This window comes from Myotis daubentonii, chromosome 18 (genome assembly GCF_963259705.1).
Source record: "Myotis daubentonii chromosome 18, mMyoDau2.1, whole genome shotgun sequence".
NCBI lineage: Eukaryota > Metazoa > Chordata > Mammalia > Chiroptera > Vespertilionidae > Myotis > Myotis daubentonii.
The window spans coordinates 37,649,999-37,666,221 of record NC_081857.1 but is presented as its reverse complement, the minus strand read 5'-3'; the positions used below and the strand labels follow the sequence as shown (position 1 = coordinate 37,666,221).

Here is a 16,223-nt window from a genome sequence, read left to right as displayed (position 1 = left end):
CAGCAGTGATTTAGGAAAAGCCCACAGTGTCAGGCACTGCTCAGAACTAGGGTTAGTAGGACAAGTATAGTTTTTGTCCACTGACCTTACAGTGTAGACAATGAACAATATGTGTTCCTAATGTTAAAGCTGGGGCGGGGGTGGGGGAGGTGTGAAAGGAGCTCCATAAGAACTCACTGTGGTGTAGGAGATGGTGAAAGGCCGCCTGAGTGATCATCCCCGTTTCTCATGTGGAACCTGCAGCACTGAAGGACCCACTAACTGGCCCTCACCAGTCCTACCTCTTGCCTGAGCCCAAATGTGATATTGTTACTCCTCTTCAGCAGTCTCTCCATTGCCTTTAAGGTCAAGTTTGTTTAGGCTCCTCCCTCATGCAGTCTTGCCCTCCAGCCTTTCTTTCCTCTCCCATTCCCCATCCCCACCCCACCCTCATACCCCACAGCATCCATGATGGGGGACTATTTGCATTTCCCTGAACGTGACAAAGCATGCCTTTGCTCAGGCTGTTCCTCTGCCTAGAATGCGCTTCCTCCTAGAAAATGTGACTCCTCTTTCAAGATGCAGTTCAAACATCATCTCCACAATGCTTTTCTTAACACCCACTCTCCCTCCTCACTGGGTAACCTGAGCCCTTTCTCTTTCGATTCCACTTCATACTGTAGAGATGCCCAACATTGCATCTAAAGCACTCATTACGCTTACGTACTCCAGAACATAGCACTGTGTTTGGGTCGTAGTAGGTGCTCAGCAAATGTCTGATTAATTCATGAATCCTCTAAATGTTGAGTTGCTGCTGGCTCCTCTTCCTCCTCCTGCCCTTTGGTGACATCTTTGATCACAATCATTGATGTTATCTTCCTCTCCTAAATGCCTCTCAGATGAATTTATATCGCTTCATCGCTCTACTGTTGGTCCAAGCTATTATTATCCCTCAACTGGGTCATGGCAGTAACCTCTCAGCTGGGCTTTCCTATCTGTTCTGACTGCTTTCCAATCTGCTCTCCTTTTTTTTCAGGGGTTCTTTCAGACAGCAGGTTTGATTGTGTCACCCTTGTTTAAATGCCTTTAGTATAGATAAACCCGCTTCTCTTAAAATGAAGACAGAAGCTCTGAGGGAACTGGCTCGGCCTCCCTCTTCAGCTTCATCCCCTCCAGCTCCACATCTCACACAGCCTGCATTATTCTTGAAAAACTACCCTCACATACGTTTGTTTGTTTGTTTGTTGTTTGCTTGGACTTCCTATCCACCTTTTTGACACAGGGCTTTTGAATTTTAACATTCAGTTCCCTGTGATCTTTTCCCCCCACCCCACCCAGCTCTTGGTCTAGTGAAACTCCAACTCTCACCTCAGATTTGGCTTGTGTTTCTCCAGGAAGCCCGCCCTGGTTCCTTGTGTCACAGGCATACACAGCCGGAGGGGCCTTCAAGCCCATGGGATTGCTACCATTCCTCTGGTCACAGCCTCCTAGTCTGAGAGTTCCATGAAGGCAGGAAAGGCCGTTTTTTGCTCACCACGGTATCCTCGGAACTTAGGCTCATACATGGCACAAAATAATTGTTCACTGTGGAGTGGATGAAAAAATGAATTCTCTCAGCCACTGAGATTCAAAAACTTGGCATAGTCGTTGACTCATCCTGCTGTTTCATTCCTGGATCCATGTCCTAAGTCTTACAACTTCCCATCTTATAGCAGTTTCCAGTGGGTTCTGCTCGTGCCTTTATTAAGTACCTAAAATACTGCTCAACTCTCCTGGCTTATTTCCTCCTCTTTTCCTCTTCCCACACTTTATCCTGTATGATGTGGTAGAACCTTCCTTAAAGGCCATGTTTGTTATATCCCAATTCAAAAACGGTTCATGGTTCCTTATTAACACTTAACATTTCTTGCTTGGATTGGAAGATCTCCACAATCTGGCTGAAGTCCATCTTTGGAACTGTTTTTTTACTTCCCTCCTATTACAGATGCCCCACCCTTACCCCATACTGCTATCTCAGAAATCCATCACTGGGCCTGAGGCAGTCCTCACACTGTTTCTCCCTCCTCCCTCCATTCAAACCCCACCTGTGCCCCAGGCCCAGCCCCAAGTGTGGGCATATAGCCTAGCGCCCGTGGTCGGCAAACTGCCGTTCACAAGCCACATGGGGCTCTTTGGCCCCTTGAGTGTGGCTCTTCAACAAAACACCACTTGCGGGCTCGCACGTACAGTGCAATTGAAACTCTGTGGCCCTTGCGCAGAAGTCGGTTTTCGGCCTGGGAAAGTCTATTTTGAAGAAGTACTGTTGATATTTGACTCTGTTGACTAATGAGTTTGCCGACCACTGGCCCTAGCCTGACTCCCAGCTCTGTTAGCTCCTCCCTCATTGAGTTCCCCTGCCCTTTGGCCTCCCAGGCCTCGCTGCCTGGCCACATCTGTCCTGTCCTCTGGTTCTCACCCTACTTGCCTGCTCCTTGCACAGGCCTTCCAACCACCCATGCTCTCTAAAGACATCCTCTCATTTACTCGAGAGCATGGCATTCTGCTGCTTTTCTTCGTGGCCCTTAATGCCCCAGGATGATCCCTTCACCCATTTAGCACATCTTCCAATCAGATGGTAGCTCCATGAGGAACTTCTCTGCCTTGCTCTCAGAATGACCCACCACACCCAGCCCACTGTACGACCCATCATAATTACTGAGTATATTTTTTTAAATCTTTATTGTTCAGATTATTACATTTGTTCCTCTTTTCCCCCCCCATAACTCCCCTCCTCCCAGTTCCCACCCCACCCTCCGCCCTCACTCCCCACCCATTGTCCTCATCCATAGGTGCACGATTTTTGTCCAGTCTCTTCCCGCATCCCCCACACCCCTTTCCCCCCCAAGAATAGTCAGTCCATTCCCTTTCTATGTCCCTGATTCTATTATAATCAACAGTTCATTCTGTTCATCAGATTATTCACTTGATTTTTAGATTCACTTGTTGGTAGATGTGTATTTGTTGTTCATAATTTGTATCTTTACCTTTTTGTTCTTCCTCTTCTTAAAGGATACCTTTCAGCATTTCATATAATACTGGTTTGGTGGTGATGAACTCCTTTAGCTTTTCCTTATCTGTGAAGCTCTTTATCTGACCTTCAATTCTGAATGATAGCTTTGCTGGATAAAGTAATCTTGGTTGTAGGTTCTTGGTATTCATCACTTTGAATATTTCTTGCCACTCCCTTCTGGCCTGTAAAGTTTCTGTTGAGAAATCAGCTGACAGTCGTATGGGTATTCCCTTGTAGGTAACTGACTTTCTTTCTCTTGCTGCTTTTAAGATTCTCTCTCTGTCTTTTGCTCTTGGCATTTTAATTATGATGTGTCTTGGTGTGGTCCTCTTTGGATTCCTTTTGTTTGGGGTTCTCTGCGCTTCCTGGAGTTGTAAGTCTATTTCTTTGACCAGGTAGGGGAAGTTTTTTGTTATTATTTCTTCAAATAGGTTTTCAATATCTTGCTCTCTCTCTTCTTCTGGCACCCCTATAATTCGGATGTTGGTACACTTGAAGCTGTCCCAGAGGCTCCTTACACTATCTTCGTATTTTTGGATTCTTTTTTCATTTTGCTTTTCCGGTTGGGTGTTTTTTGCTTCTTCTCATTTCAAATCTCTGACTTGATTCTTGCGATCCTCCGGTCTGCTGTTGGGAGTCTGTATAATATTCTTTATTTCAGTCAGTGTATGCTTAATTTCTAGTTGGTCCTTTATCACAACATCGAGGGTCTCACTAGACTTCTTGAGGATCTCACTACATTTATCGGCGGTTTCTAGAAAGTTTTTGAAAAACCTTGAGAGTGTGGTTTTGAACTCTATATCCACTAGTTTGCTTTCCTCCATTTCTGTCATTTGTGTCCTGTTTCTTTGTCTCGGCATTTTTTATGCTTCCCTGTGTTGATAAAGTGGTTTTCTGTGCTAAGTGTCCTCTAGTGGCTCAGCCTCCCCAATTACCTGAGGTACACCCCCTTGTGGGCTGTGTGCACAGTCTTGTTGTAGTTAAGCCTTGATTGTTGTAGGTATCACTGGGCGGATTTGACCTCCTGGCCAATTGGCTATGAGAATCAGCTGTGTCTACGGTGGGAGAACTTCTGCTGAAGACACCCTTCTGGGGCAAGACTTGCTTCAGTGGGGCTTTAGTGCTCACTGAGTCTGCCCCCTGAGTGTATCCCTTATGGATCTGTGGAATTATAATTGGATGGTCCCACTCTGACCACTCTGGGATCTAAGGAGGTGCTAATCTAGCCTCTGCTTGAGGCTGCCCTGCAGAAGCCAGCTGTAAAGCAATGCAAGTTGCCCTGGGGCCTTGGGCAGCTGCCGTTTGTTAAGTAATTTTCAGATTACAAAGGGCCGGGCCTTTCATATGCAAAAGCCTCCATGCACGGCTTGGGCAGGGCAGAGCCCCAGGGGATCAACTGGGCGGGCTAAGCGAGCAGTATGGCTGCTCTCAGTCCTGTCCTCAGAGGCCCCGGTAATCGGTAATCGCTGTGTGTGCCTCCGAGAGAAAGCTGCCCTCAAGTTCCTACGGATGCCATACAGTCCCATTTCTCCCGTATGAGCCTGGGTCCCCAGAGACTCGCCCGGAACTGGAGCTCAGAGCCTGAGACTCCCTCCCGATTGAAAAAGACAATCGTGACCTCAGCCGCCAGCCCTCTCCGCATGCACCTCCGCACCTTTGTATTTTACTTCCGCACTGCACCTCCTCTGAGTCTCAGTGTGCTTTTCTCTTTCCTTCTAGTTGTAGAATTTCCACTCAGCCAGCCTTCCTGTGGTTCTGGATGATGTCCGTTCCGTCTTTTAGTTGTATTTTTGAAGTGGTTGTTCGAGGCAGCAATCTCCGGTGTTTACCTATGCCGCCATCTTGGTTTTTCCTCTGAGTATATTTATTGATGCTGTTTTATGAATGGATGTTCATAAATGATTTGCCTTCTCTTTGAAGGGCTCTCCATGTTCTTAACACACAGTCTGCACAGGGGGTACTTAACTCTAACATGATAGTTCAGTTTCTTTTATTGGTTAGAATAAACGACACAGTGAGATGCTTGCTGACTGGTCATGTCATACTGCTGTGACCCCCATAGTATCCGCCATGTGGTTGTTCCACATGCCCTTAACTAGAAATAAACTTGTCTTATCCCTTGTGCTCTGACATTCATGTGTCCAAAGATACAAAAGAAGTTTTCTGCTTATGGGATAAAAAATACAGTGTTGGCCTCAAAGAGGAAGTCTGTCCTCAGGTTTAGTTGATTTGCAAGACCAAGCTTGACAGTGGCAGTCATTATTTCGTCATTTCTGAAAAAATAGGAGTAGCCACGGAAGCAAAAGTTCAGTTTTAGACGGGGCATTTCGTGACTGGACTTTTCCTTTCAAGGTAAATGCTTTTATCCCAAGTTTTTTATTTTACACAGAATAATTGCTCACCAAAGAAAAATGTCCTCTTATTGTTAATGGTTTCTATCATTTCTTTTTCTTTCCAACTTTATTTGGTGGGGGAAGGGTTATATTTGAATGTCTGCATTGAGTTGGTTAATTTAATGGCAATCTGGAAGATTCTGGTGCCTGACAAAATGTGAAAAGGTATGTATGGCATTGTTTCTATTTTCATTCATGCTTCTGTGAGTATGTGAGTGTTTTTAAAGGGACATGTGTTTGTTTCTTTTCTCAACCTGGATCTGTAAGTGGCTGTGGCCCTGTGGTTTTATGTGATGTTTGGTCTTTCAGGGTCGGATGGCCCATCTTTTTGTCCAGGTGGCTGTGGTAACATTTCTTTGGGGCAGTTGCAGATTCAGAGCCACTGATGTAAAGGTTAAGATTGTACAGAAACTTGCCATGCTCTTCCTTTCCCAGGGGTAAGGTCTAGTATAAGTTCATAGGATTAGTTCATACTATGTTTACTTAGCATGAACATGTATTTCAATATGTGTAAAATGCTATCTAAATATTTTATCGTGCTTGACAAAGAGCATCATTGACCTTTAATGAAAATAGGAACAAAAAAATGCTAGGAAGGTAGTTTCCACTGCTGATTCTGCTGTTTGTGGAAAGCGTCCGGTTCTCCCAGCTCCGAGTTCTCTCACCCAGTTTCCCTGTGGCCTTTCTCTCTGTTCTACATGCACGATCTAAAAACATCTGGTCGGATTGTGAGGTACTTGGTAGAATGTTGCTGTTGCTACTCGTCCCTGGCAGTGAGGTCCTGCTTCCAACCCTCCCCCATGCCCCAGACCTTGGAAATCAATTCACTTTTGAGAGCTGAACAAATAACTAGTGGCATTTGTTGTCTAAATTACCTTAAAACACAATAGATATACCAAAGCCAAAAATACTTAGCATGGGTTTACTTAAATATGAAATAAAATTGTGGCCTCCTAGAACTGTTTTATTAGAAAATAATAACATGTAAATAATAAATAGGGAACTGGTTAAACAAGCTATAATACACAGCTGTAACAGAAAGATCTATCACAATGAAAAATACTTAGAGAAAGTTTGTAGTGGCATGGGAGAATGTCTATGATAAAAAACTTAGTTTGTGGGTGTTTTTTTAAAGGATATATGAAGAAATATCTCAACTAGCCTTTTAAAACATGCCTGGCAAACACTCTGGTCTCACTTATAGTGGGAACTTTAAAAATCAAACTCATAGACACAGAGAACAGATGCCAGAGACAGAAGGGGGTGTGGGGAAAATTGGTGAAGATGGTCAAAGGTACAGACTTCCAGTTATAAGATAAATAAGATCTGGGAACAGCATGGTGATTATCTTAAATAATAAAAGGCTAATATGCAAATCGACCAAATGGTGGAACGACCGGTTGCTATGATGCGCACTGACCACTAGTGGGCAGACACAATGCAGGAGCCAGGCTTACGGCTGGTGAGCGCAGCAGTGGTGGCAGGAGCCTCTCCTGCCTTCATGGCAGTGCTAAGGATGTCCGGGGAGCGGGCCAAAGCCCTCAGTCGGATATCCCCCAAGGGCTCCCGGACTGTGAGGGGGCATAGACCAGGCTGAGAGACCAACCCTCCTCCCCCACCCCGAGTGCACAAACCTTGTGCACCAGACCTCTAGTAGTTAATAATACTGTATTGCACATTTTAAAATTGCTAAGAGAGTAGATCTTAAACATTTTTATCATAAAAAAAAAGTGTAACTGTGAGATGATGGATGTTAACTAAACTCATTGTAATCATTTTGTAATATATATGTATATCAAATCATTAATTAGTATACCTTAAACTAATACAATGATATTTCAATTATATCTCAATAAAACTGGAAAAAAGTGAAAAACTATATTTAGAATTTATGGAAATACAAAACAAAGGAAATACCCTAAAATATTAAACTATGGGTAGTAAGAGTTTAGATGACTTCTGCTTTTTGGCGCTTTATACTTTTTGGTACAAATACATAAAAAATAGAGGGAAAATAAAGAAAGCTTGATATATAACAAATAGAACCATAGCCTAGGTGAGAATGTTTTCACTCGAAAAGACAATATGTGAACAGAAGTGTCTGATAGAACCTAGAGGAAGGACCTCCAGCAACAAAAATTTGTAAAAGTTCACTCAATACTGCCATGGGAGAGGGAGGCAGATGCATCAGACCTAGATGATACTCAGTTCAAAATATCCTTTCATCTCCCATCCTACTTCAGTTCAATGCTTACCAAGCAAAATTATGGTTTTTATTGGCTTTCTTACATGTTCTGATACAGTGCTGATCGTTATACCAACATGCTCCTTATTTCAGTTTATACGTCATTCTCCTCTGAGTGGGTTGGTGGAAGTTCTTGTGTAACCAGTCAATTCTAGGTGCCCTGATAAGATCAAATTCCTGGACCGGCAAAGCTGAGGACTGACTGCGGAGCTGTGGCAACCACACCACATAAAGTCTGTGACCACTGACCTCACTAGAACACTCGTCACGACCTGCCTCTCCTTGATACTGCTCCTATGTCGAGGTCCCGGTTGACCCGTCCACTGCCTCTCCTTTCCAGGCTCTCTCAGAGGTTCCTTCTTTATTTCGGGGGAAGACAGAATGGGAGGAAGTCAATCCAAAAACGATCCCAACACTGGTAAGTTCAGGACAGAAACCATTACCTGCCTCACTGCCTGGTTAAGTGAACTGGAATAATTGGAAGGTGCACTTGGAGGGCTGTAATGGGACAACGTTTCTGAGGTTGGAAGGATCAGAATTCACCATGATGCAGTCATACCGGGGAGAGTGAGACGGGGAACCGGAGAGAACTGTCTGATCCTCTAGATTTGAGCACAGGGTGTCTCTCTGCTTGGGATTAGACCAGCTGGGTAGTTAGTGGGAATCTAGTTGACTTCCCTCACTACCCACCCCATTTGTGGTGTAGGGATTGGGAAAACTCACCGTGGCTGCCTTTGGCTTCCCTGCAAACAAATGAAAAAAAAAAAAAAAAGGAAAAGGCAGTGGGTGCCAAGGTCAGATTCCCAAGGACCTTGGGAAACACTAGTTCTAGGATTCTCTGCTTAAATCTGGGAAACACAGGCGGTGTTTTTGTTTATCAAAGAGAACTGTGGGTTTATCTAAGGGACATACGCTGGGCTTTTCTTTCATTTGTGTAGCTGATGGTTTTTTAAGTTCCAGTTCTAATTTCCACGTTAAAGTACTCAGGACCTAGGGCAGGATGTTCTCTCCGTTTGCGGAGTTGTAGCCCCTGTCATTAATCTCCACGGGTTACTTGGGTAGGGTGGGGCACCTGGGGGCATGTCGCCTAGGTGAGGATCAGTGGCAGATACATTAACCCCCTTCATGTTCTCTCATAGACAAAGGAGTCCACACCACAACAGCTCCAAGAATTACCCCTGCACCCTGCCCTTCCGAGTAAGTGAGCATTCTCCCACCCACTTCCTCTTATACTACACGGCGCTTGATTTTGTGTTGACAGCTTTGCATTATGGGCTTGGGACGGGACATCTGAGGAGAAGGGGCCAGAGACAATAGAAAAACTAAACCCATTTTTTATCCTCTTACCTAGGGACCGCGCCGCCCCCCCCCGCCAAGCCTCAAGAGATCTGTGAATCCTTTAAGTTTATAAATAAAATTTGTTATGTGGGGCCACCTATGAACATTTTTAAAAATTACAGTTGACATAGCATATTCTGTTAGTTTTAGGTGTACAACATAATGATTCGACATGTGTATAACTTACAACATATCCTGTCAATCCCCCCTCCTGTCTGGTAACTGTCGATTTTTTCTCTGTATCTATGAGTTTGTTTTTGTTTTGTTTTATTTTGCTTTTTAGATTCCATATATAAGTGAAATCATATGCTATTTTTTTCTCTCTGATTTATTTCACTTAGCATAATACCTTCTAGATCAGCCGTGGGCAAACTACAGCCCACGGGCCGGATCCTGCCCGTTTGAAATGAATAAAACTAAAAAAAAAAAAAAAAGGACCGTACCCTTTTATGTAATGATGTTTACTTTGAATTTATATTAGTTCACACAAACACTCCATCCATGCTTTTGTTCCAGCCCTCCGGTCCAGTTTAAGAACCCATTGTGGCCCTCGAGTCAAAAAGTTTGCTCACCCCTGTTCTAGATTCATCCATGTTGTCACAAATGGCAAGATTTCATTCTCTTTTATGGCTAATATTCCAAGATATATATGACATCTTCTTTATTCATTTGTCTATTGGTGGCCACTTAGGTTGTTTCCATATCTTGGCTATTGTAAATAATGCTGCAGTGAACATAGGGGTACCTATGTCTTTATAGTTAGTGTTTTGGATTCCTTCAAATTCTACCTAAAAGTAGAATCACTGGGTCATAAGGCAATTCCATTTTTTATTTCTTTAGGAACCTCCATACTGTTTTACATATGGCTGCACCAGTTTACAACCCCACCAACAGTGCATGAGAGTTCCCTTTTCTCCACATCCTCGCCAACACTTATTTGTTGATTTATTGATGATAGCCATTCTGACAGGTGTGAGGTGATATCTCAGCGTGGTTTTAATTTGCATTTCCCTGGTGTTGAGTATACTTTCATGTCTATTGGCCATCTGTATGTCCTCTTTGGAGAAATGTCTACTCAGGTCCTCTGCCCATTTTTTATCGGTTTATTTTCTTGGTGTTGTTATATGAGTTGCTTACATATTTTGGATATTATTGAATGTATCATTGGCAAATATCTTCTTCCATTCAGAAGGTTGTCCTTTTGCTTTTATTTTTGATGGTTTCCTTCATTGTGCAAAAACTTTTTAGTTTGATGTGTCTGGTTTTGCTGTTGTTGCTGTTTCCCTTGCCCAAGAAGAGACATCCAAAAAGGTATTATTACCAAGACAATGTCAGAGTTTATTGCCTATGTTTTCTTTTAGGAGTTTTATGATTTCAGGTCTTACTTTTAAGTATTTAATCCATTTTTTGTTTATTATTGTATATGGTGGTCCAGTTTCATTCTTTTGCATGTGTCTGTCCAGTTTTTCTAACACTGTTTATTGAAGAGATTGTCTTTACCCAACCGTATATTCTTTCCTCCTTTGTCAGAGATTAATTGACCACATAGGCATTGTTTGGTCCGCACCGAAAGGAGGCGGGCCACAGATGATGTGAGGGTGTAAGGCTGAGACCAGTGTGTCAGCGTCAGCCCCAGGGGGTGGTTATGTTCTCTTATATATGGTGGAAGTATGCAAAAATAGGGTCAGGATGTGGGTGCACAAGTTGGTCAAGCAGTGGGGAGGGCAGGAGCTGGTCAAGGGAGGAGAGTGCACAGGTCAGTAGGAGGGAGAGGACTTCTTATCTTGCTTCTGCAGGCACCAGCCATCTGCCCCAAGCTATGGGGAAAGGCTTAGAATAATACATATTTCAGAAAACATGTCCAAGTAGGAGAGATTAGGGGTAGTTCATCCTAACAGGCATGGGCTTATTTCTGGGTACTCTATTCTGCTCCATTGATCTGTGTGTCTCTTTTGATGCTAGTATCATGCTGTTTTAATTACTATAGCCTTGTGGTATAGTTTGATATTAGCGTGATACCTCTAACTTTGTTCTTCTTTCTCAAGATGGCTTTGGCTATTCAGGGTCTTTTATGGTTCCATATAAATTTTAGGATTATTTGTTCTAGTTATGTGAAAAATGCTGCTGATAGTTTTATAGAGATTGCATTAAAATCCGTAGATTGCTTTAGGTAGCATGGGCATTTTAACAATGCTAATGCTTCCTGTACACGAGTACAGTATATATAGCCTTTCATTATTTGAGTCTTCTTCAGTTGCTTGCTTCAATGTCTTACAGTTTTTGGGTACAGGTCTTTTGCCTCCTTGGTTGAAGTTATTCCTAGGTATTTCATTCTTGCTGATGCAATTGTAAATGGGTTTTCTTAATTTCTCTTTCTGATAGTTTGTTATTGATATATTAAAAATGCAGCCAATTTCTGCTTATTAATTTTGTATCCTGCTATTTACTGAGTTCATTTATTCTAATAGCTTTTGGGTGGACTTTTTAGGGTTCTCTATATGTATAGTATGTCATCTGCAAATAAAGACACTTTTACTTTTTCCTTTCCAATTCAGATGCCTTTTATTTCTTTTTCTTGTCTGATTGTTGTGGCTATGACTTCCAATGCTATGTTAAATGAAAGTGGATGTTCTTGTCTTGTTTCTGATCTTAGAGAAAAAGCTTTCAGCTTTCTCCATGGAGTATGATGTTAGTTGTGGGTTTGTCATGTATGGCCTTTATGATGTTGAAGTATGTTCCCTCTATCCTCACTTTGCTAAGAGTATTTATCATAAATGGATGTTGGATTTTGTCCAATGCTTTTTCTGCATCTATCTGATATAATCGTATGATTTTTTTTTCATTTTGTTTCTGTGGTGTGTCACATTAATTAATTTGTGTATATTGAACCAGTCTTGCATCCCAGGAATAAATCCCACTTGACCATAATATATGATCTTTTTAATGTATTGCTGAATTCGGTTTACTAATATTTTGTTGAGGATTTTTACATCTGTGTTCATGGCCTATAGTATAGTTTTCTTTTCTTTTTTGGGGGGTGGGGAGCGGGTAGTGTCTGGTTTTGGTACCAGGGTAATGGTGGCCTTATAAAATGAGTTTGGGAGCTTTTTCTCCTCTTCAATTTTTTGGAATAATTTTAGAACTATGAATATTTTTTGAGGGAAAGAGTTCACAGCTTTCATTGAGGCTTTCAAATGGATCTGAAACCCGAAACCAAAAAGTTGAAAAGCAGTAGGAAGCGTGAAAGCTATTTTAGAGGCTTACCATAGAAGGAAAAGGTTACATACACTCTGATCTTTAGGAAGGGCCTTCAAAAAGCCCACAAAGTCATCTGCTCCCTCTTTTTGCCACAACAGCAAAGAGCTTCACTTGGCCTTAGCCTTTCTTGCTGGGAGTCTACTGACATTGCTGCTGGCGGCCCTTGTGTTCTTCACCATAAAGAGCTACCGAAAATGTGAGTGGCTCCGAGAGGTGGGGCAGCTGTTCTTTCTCTGCTGTTGAGAATAGAGTAGCCTTGAATGGCTAATGGGAAGAAGGGGATAAAACCTGCTCAGCCCACCTTCTCTGCAGACCACAGATTTGAATTCCTCCACTTCTCAGCTGCCCTCCAGACCCTCCACCTTTCCCACCTGCACCGCCTCCCTCCCAGCCCACCCCTTCACCCAAGACCAAAGGGAGAGGCTTCTAATTCCTCCAGACCCCATTGGTGAGATTTGTCCCCTTTTTTCCTGGCACTTATGGCAGATCACTCAAGTCCCCACGCTCTGGATCCTCACTCAGATTCTCTTGCCAAGGTAAGATGACCACGCAGTTTCCATGACACTGGAGACCTGCCGCCATTGGAATTTCCCTCTATGCTCTATGGCTTATCCACTAAACAGTAGGATTTCGCTTTCTGGATGCTGGGCAGTGATTCTTTGAAGGGTTCTTCTGGTCTTTTTGGGTCTTCTCTGACTGAAGCTTTCAAGTTGCTTCTGAAGAGACACATTCCTCCACATTGAACTCGCTCATTCCTCCTCCTTCTTCCTCTGTAGTTGTCATCCAACCCGGAGGAGGCTCTCAAAACCTCAAAAGAAAAGAGAGACGACTTGATTGCAAACCATTCTGCAGACTTGAACTCCGTTATCTATGCTCAGATTAAATTGGCAGACTCATCCTGAGTTTCCAATAAGGCTTGAATCCAGTTCCTCTCACGTCAGCTGCATCTTCATACATCGCTTTTCCTTTGTAGAAAATTTGGACCACAATCTGGGTGACACTGCAGATGGAGTTGTTTGGGTGTGATCTGGCAGCCTTGGCTATCAGTTTTGTGACCAGGGTCAGTCTTATTCCTGTATCTCCCACTTGGACTAATAAAATGGAATTCCCCGAGGACCGCGACAGCCCCCCTTCGTCCTCTTCCAAAGTGTGTGCTACAAGCTCAGAGCACCGAGAGTGTTCACCCAGTGTCACTGATCAACTTGGGAAGAGTCAACCAACCTGGCAATCTAACAAGAATTACAAATAAAAGCAAACCCTCTGTGCTGTTGGCTCCTTCTTCATCATGTGTCCCTGTTACCTCCAGATATCAGGGCCAAAAGATCTCCCAGTGATGTTAAAGGAAAAGGCACGCAGTTGAACACAATTCTGCATATTCTTGATTCATGTGGAAAATACCTGTGTGTGTGTGTGTGTGTGTGTGTGCATGCGCGCGCGCGCACCTGTGTTTGTATACTATATTCAGGGTATCCCCAAAAAATGTATACTCACTTCAATAGCTGATAGCTCAGTTTTGAAAATGAAATATTTTAATGAACACTGCCTTTATAATTATTCAAAGTGTGTATATACATTTTTGGGGATATCTGATATTTAGTTTGTCCCCAGAAGGAAACACTGTTAACTGGACTTAGTGATCACCCCTGATAACTGAGGGACTGAGGGGTGGCATGGAAGGACATAGGCTTTCCCTTAAATGCCTTTTGTAACTTTTTCAAAAATATATTTGTATTGATTTCAGAGAGGAAGGGAGAGGGAGAGAGAGAGATAGAAACATCAATGATAATGATGAGAGAGATCATTGATTGGCTGCCTCCTGCATGCCCCCCACTGGGGATTGAGTCACAACCTGGGCATGTGTCCTTAACTGAAATTGAACCTGGGACCCTTCCATCCACAGGCTGAAGCTCTGTCCACTGAGCCAAACCAGCTAGGGCCTTCTGTAACTTTTAACATTCTTCCTTTACCTGTTGAGCATCTTCAGGGGCCTGATACCTAGTGCTCATTTCCCCACCTGAACTCTGAACCCACTGCGAGAGAAGAGGACTCGGCAAACAGAGAACAAAGTACCATCTTTATTACAGAGAGAGATCATTGATTGGCTGCCTCCTGCATGCCCCCCACACTGGAAAGGACAGCGTGTCCTGGAGCTGCAGACAGTGGGCTTCAGACCAATGAGCCCTGTGGGGATAGAGCTGCTCCGAGGCGGGTCCCCTCCCACCCAAACCGGTGCCGGCTAGCCCCATGCGCTTCAGGACAGGTCACGTGCTCTTTGTAAGCTGCACCCAAAGATTAAAAAAGAAAGAGGAAGCACAGAGTAGGTACGCCCAGTTCTGCCTCCAGTTTCCCACACTGTGCCTCCAAAGGGGCGTCGCTGTGGAGTGTCACCCCAATGGGGCTCAGTGCACAGGGGAGGAAGCAGGAGTGGGGAGTGGGGAGCCTCCTCCACAAACCTCTTTTAAAAATATGTCAAATAATGTTTTTAAAAGTCAATGTAAGAAAATTAAAGTTCATAGAGCTGACATAATCTACCCAACATGTGGCAGAGTAACATGGAAACCAGATGCTCTGACTTCTGATTCCTGCATCTGGCCTGCACTGCCCGCTGCCCCAGCACGAAGAGGGGCAGAGAAACCAGACAGGTAAGGGGGCAGGCCACATGGGCAGGAGAGCGTGATTTTTCTGAGACACAGCTGCTCCTGACAGCTGGCTTTTGAGGAGACAATGGAATTGGGGTTTGATCGAGGGAGCTGACAGGTCCAGGAGAAAGACACGTTAGGGATGCAGGCTTGCGAAGAGGCCTGGGCACAGCAGAGCAGGCAGCCCCACGAGGGCAGCAGAGCGCCACCAGTTCTCCTCCCCCCCACAAGGAGGCCTCATTCACTTCCTTTATTTTTTTTTTTTAAGATTAACTTTTTACTTCTCTTTTTAAAAAATATTTTTATTAATTTCAGAGAGGGAGAGGGAGAGGAGGAGAGGAGGAGAGGAGAGAAACATCAATAATGAGAGAGAATCATTGAATGGCTTCCTCCTGCACACTGGGATCAAGCCCACAATCGGGGCATGTGCCCTGACCAGGATCGAACCGTGACCTCCTGGTTCATGGGTTGACGCTCAGCCACTGAGCTGCACCACCACTGAGCCACGCTGGCTGGGCCTCATTCATTTTCAAAGGTTCCCAAACGCTAGGAGGACATCAAACAATTCTACCGGCCCCAAGCTAAAAGCCACAGCTTCTCAATTCAGAGCCAGTTCCTTAGCCACATGTATGTGAAATATCAGATTCATTGTTTTCATGAAGCTTCCCATTTTTAACAGCAGAGCTCTGTTTTCAAAGTCTTGTGTTTTTTTTTGTCTCCCTGTCATGAAGAGTGATGTGCAACTAGCCTTGCTGGAGAGTGAGATGAGTGAGTGAATAACTGACTGTGGATTGGGAATCTTTGCAGGTGAAGGAAGAAAGGAGGCCCTGGATCATGGAAGCAGATAAGCCTGTAGGGCCCTCAGGGAGGTGGTTTCCCACACAGGTAAGTGTAACTCTCCCAGGACGTCTAGAGTGGCTTCGTCTTTCGTGGAAGGTGGTTGTCTGCTCTCTTGCCTGCTGTCGTAGGCAGTCCTCGCTGAGCCCAGACTGGATTGCTGTTTGTAGTGGCTCCTCTAGTGAGTTCGGGGCATGGCCACAGGGGAGGGATCAGGGCTGGTTTATGGCTGAGGGATAAGACAGTACTTTGATGTTGGATCTGAGAATCTGGAAGGAAGGGGGACTGACTGGCTGTATGGAAACAGGGAAGATGCAGGAATGGGGTGACAGCCACACGCCCTCCCCTTTTCTTCAGGCTGTTGACTGGCGTGGAGTTCCCTCCCTATGGAGAGAGGGTTTCTTTCGGATGATGATGAAGGAACTGCGTTCATGGAGGACTTTGGAGAGCCTGGACCTGAAGGTGCAGGGTGTGTGCAGAATCGA

The 16,223-nt window shown here is 44.1% G+C and overlaps 1 protein-coding gene across 1 annotated transcript; it reads left to right on the top strand.

Moving 5' to 3' along the window:
* The first annotated feature begins 5,391 nt into the window (after nucleotides 1–5,391).
* On the top strand, nucleotides 5,392–13,527 carry C18H1orf162 (chromosome 18 C1orf162 homolog). Its single transcript, XM_059673759.1, has 4 exons — nucleotides 5,392–8,084; nucleotides 12,361–12,458; nucleotides 12,749–12,798; nucleotides 13,039–13,527. The coding sequence occupies exons 1-4, from the start codon at nucleotides 7,963–7,965 to the stop codon at nucleotides 13,162–13,164; spliced, it is 396 nt and encodes a 131-aa protein (XP_059529742.1). The 5' UTR covers nucleotides 5,392–7,962; the 3' UTR covers nucleotides 13,165–13,527.
* The last annotated feature ends 2,696 nt before the right edge of the window (nucleotides 13,528–16,223 follow it).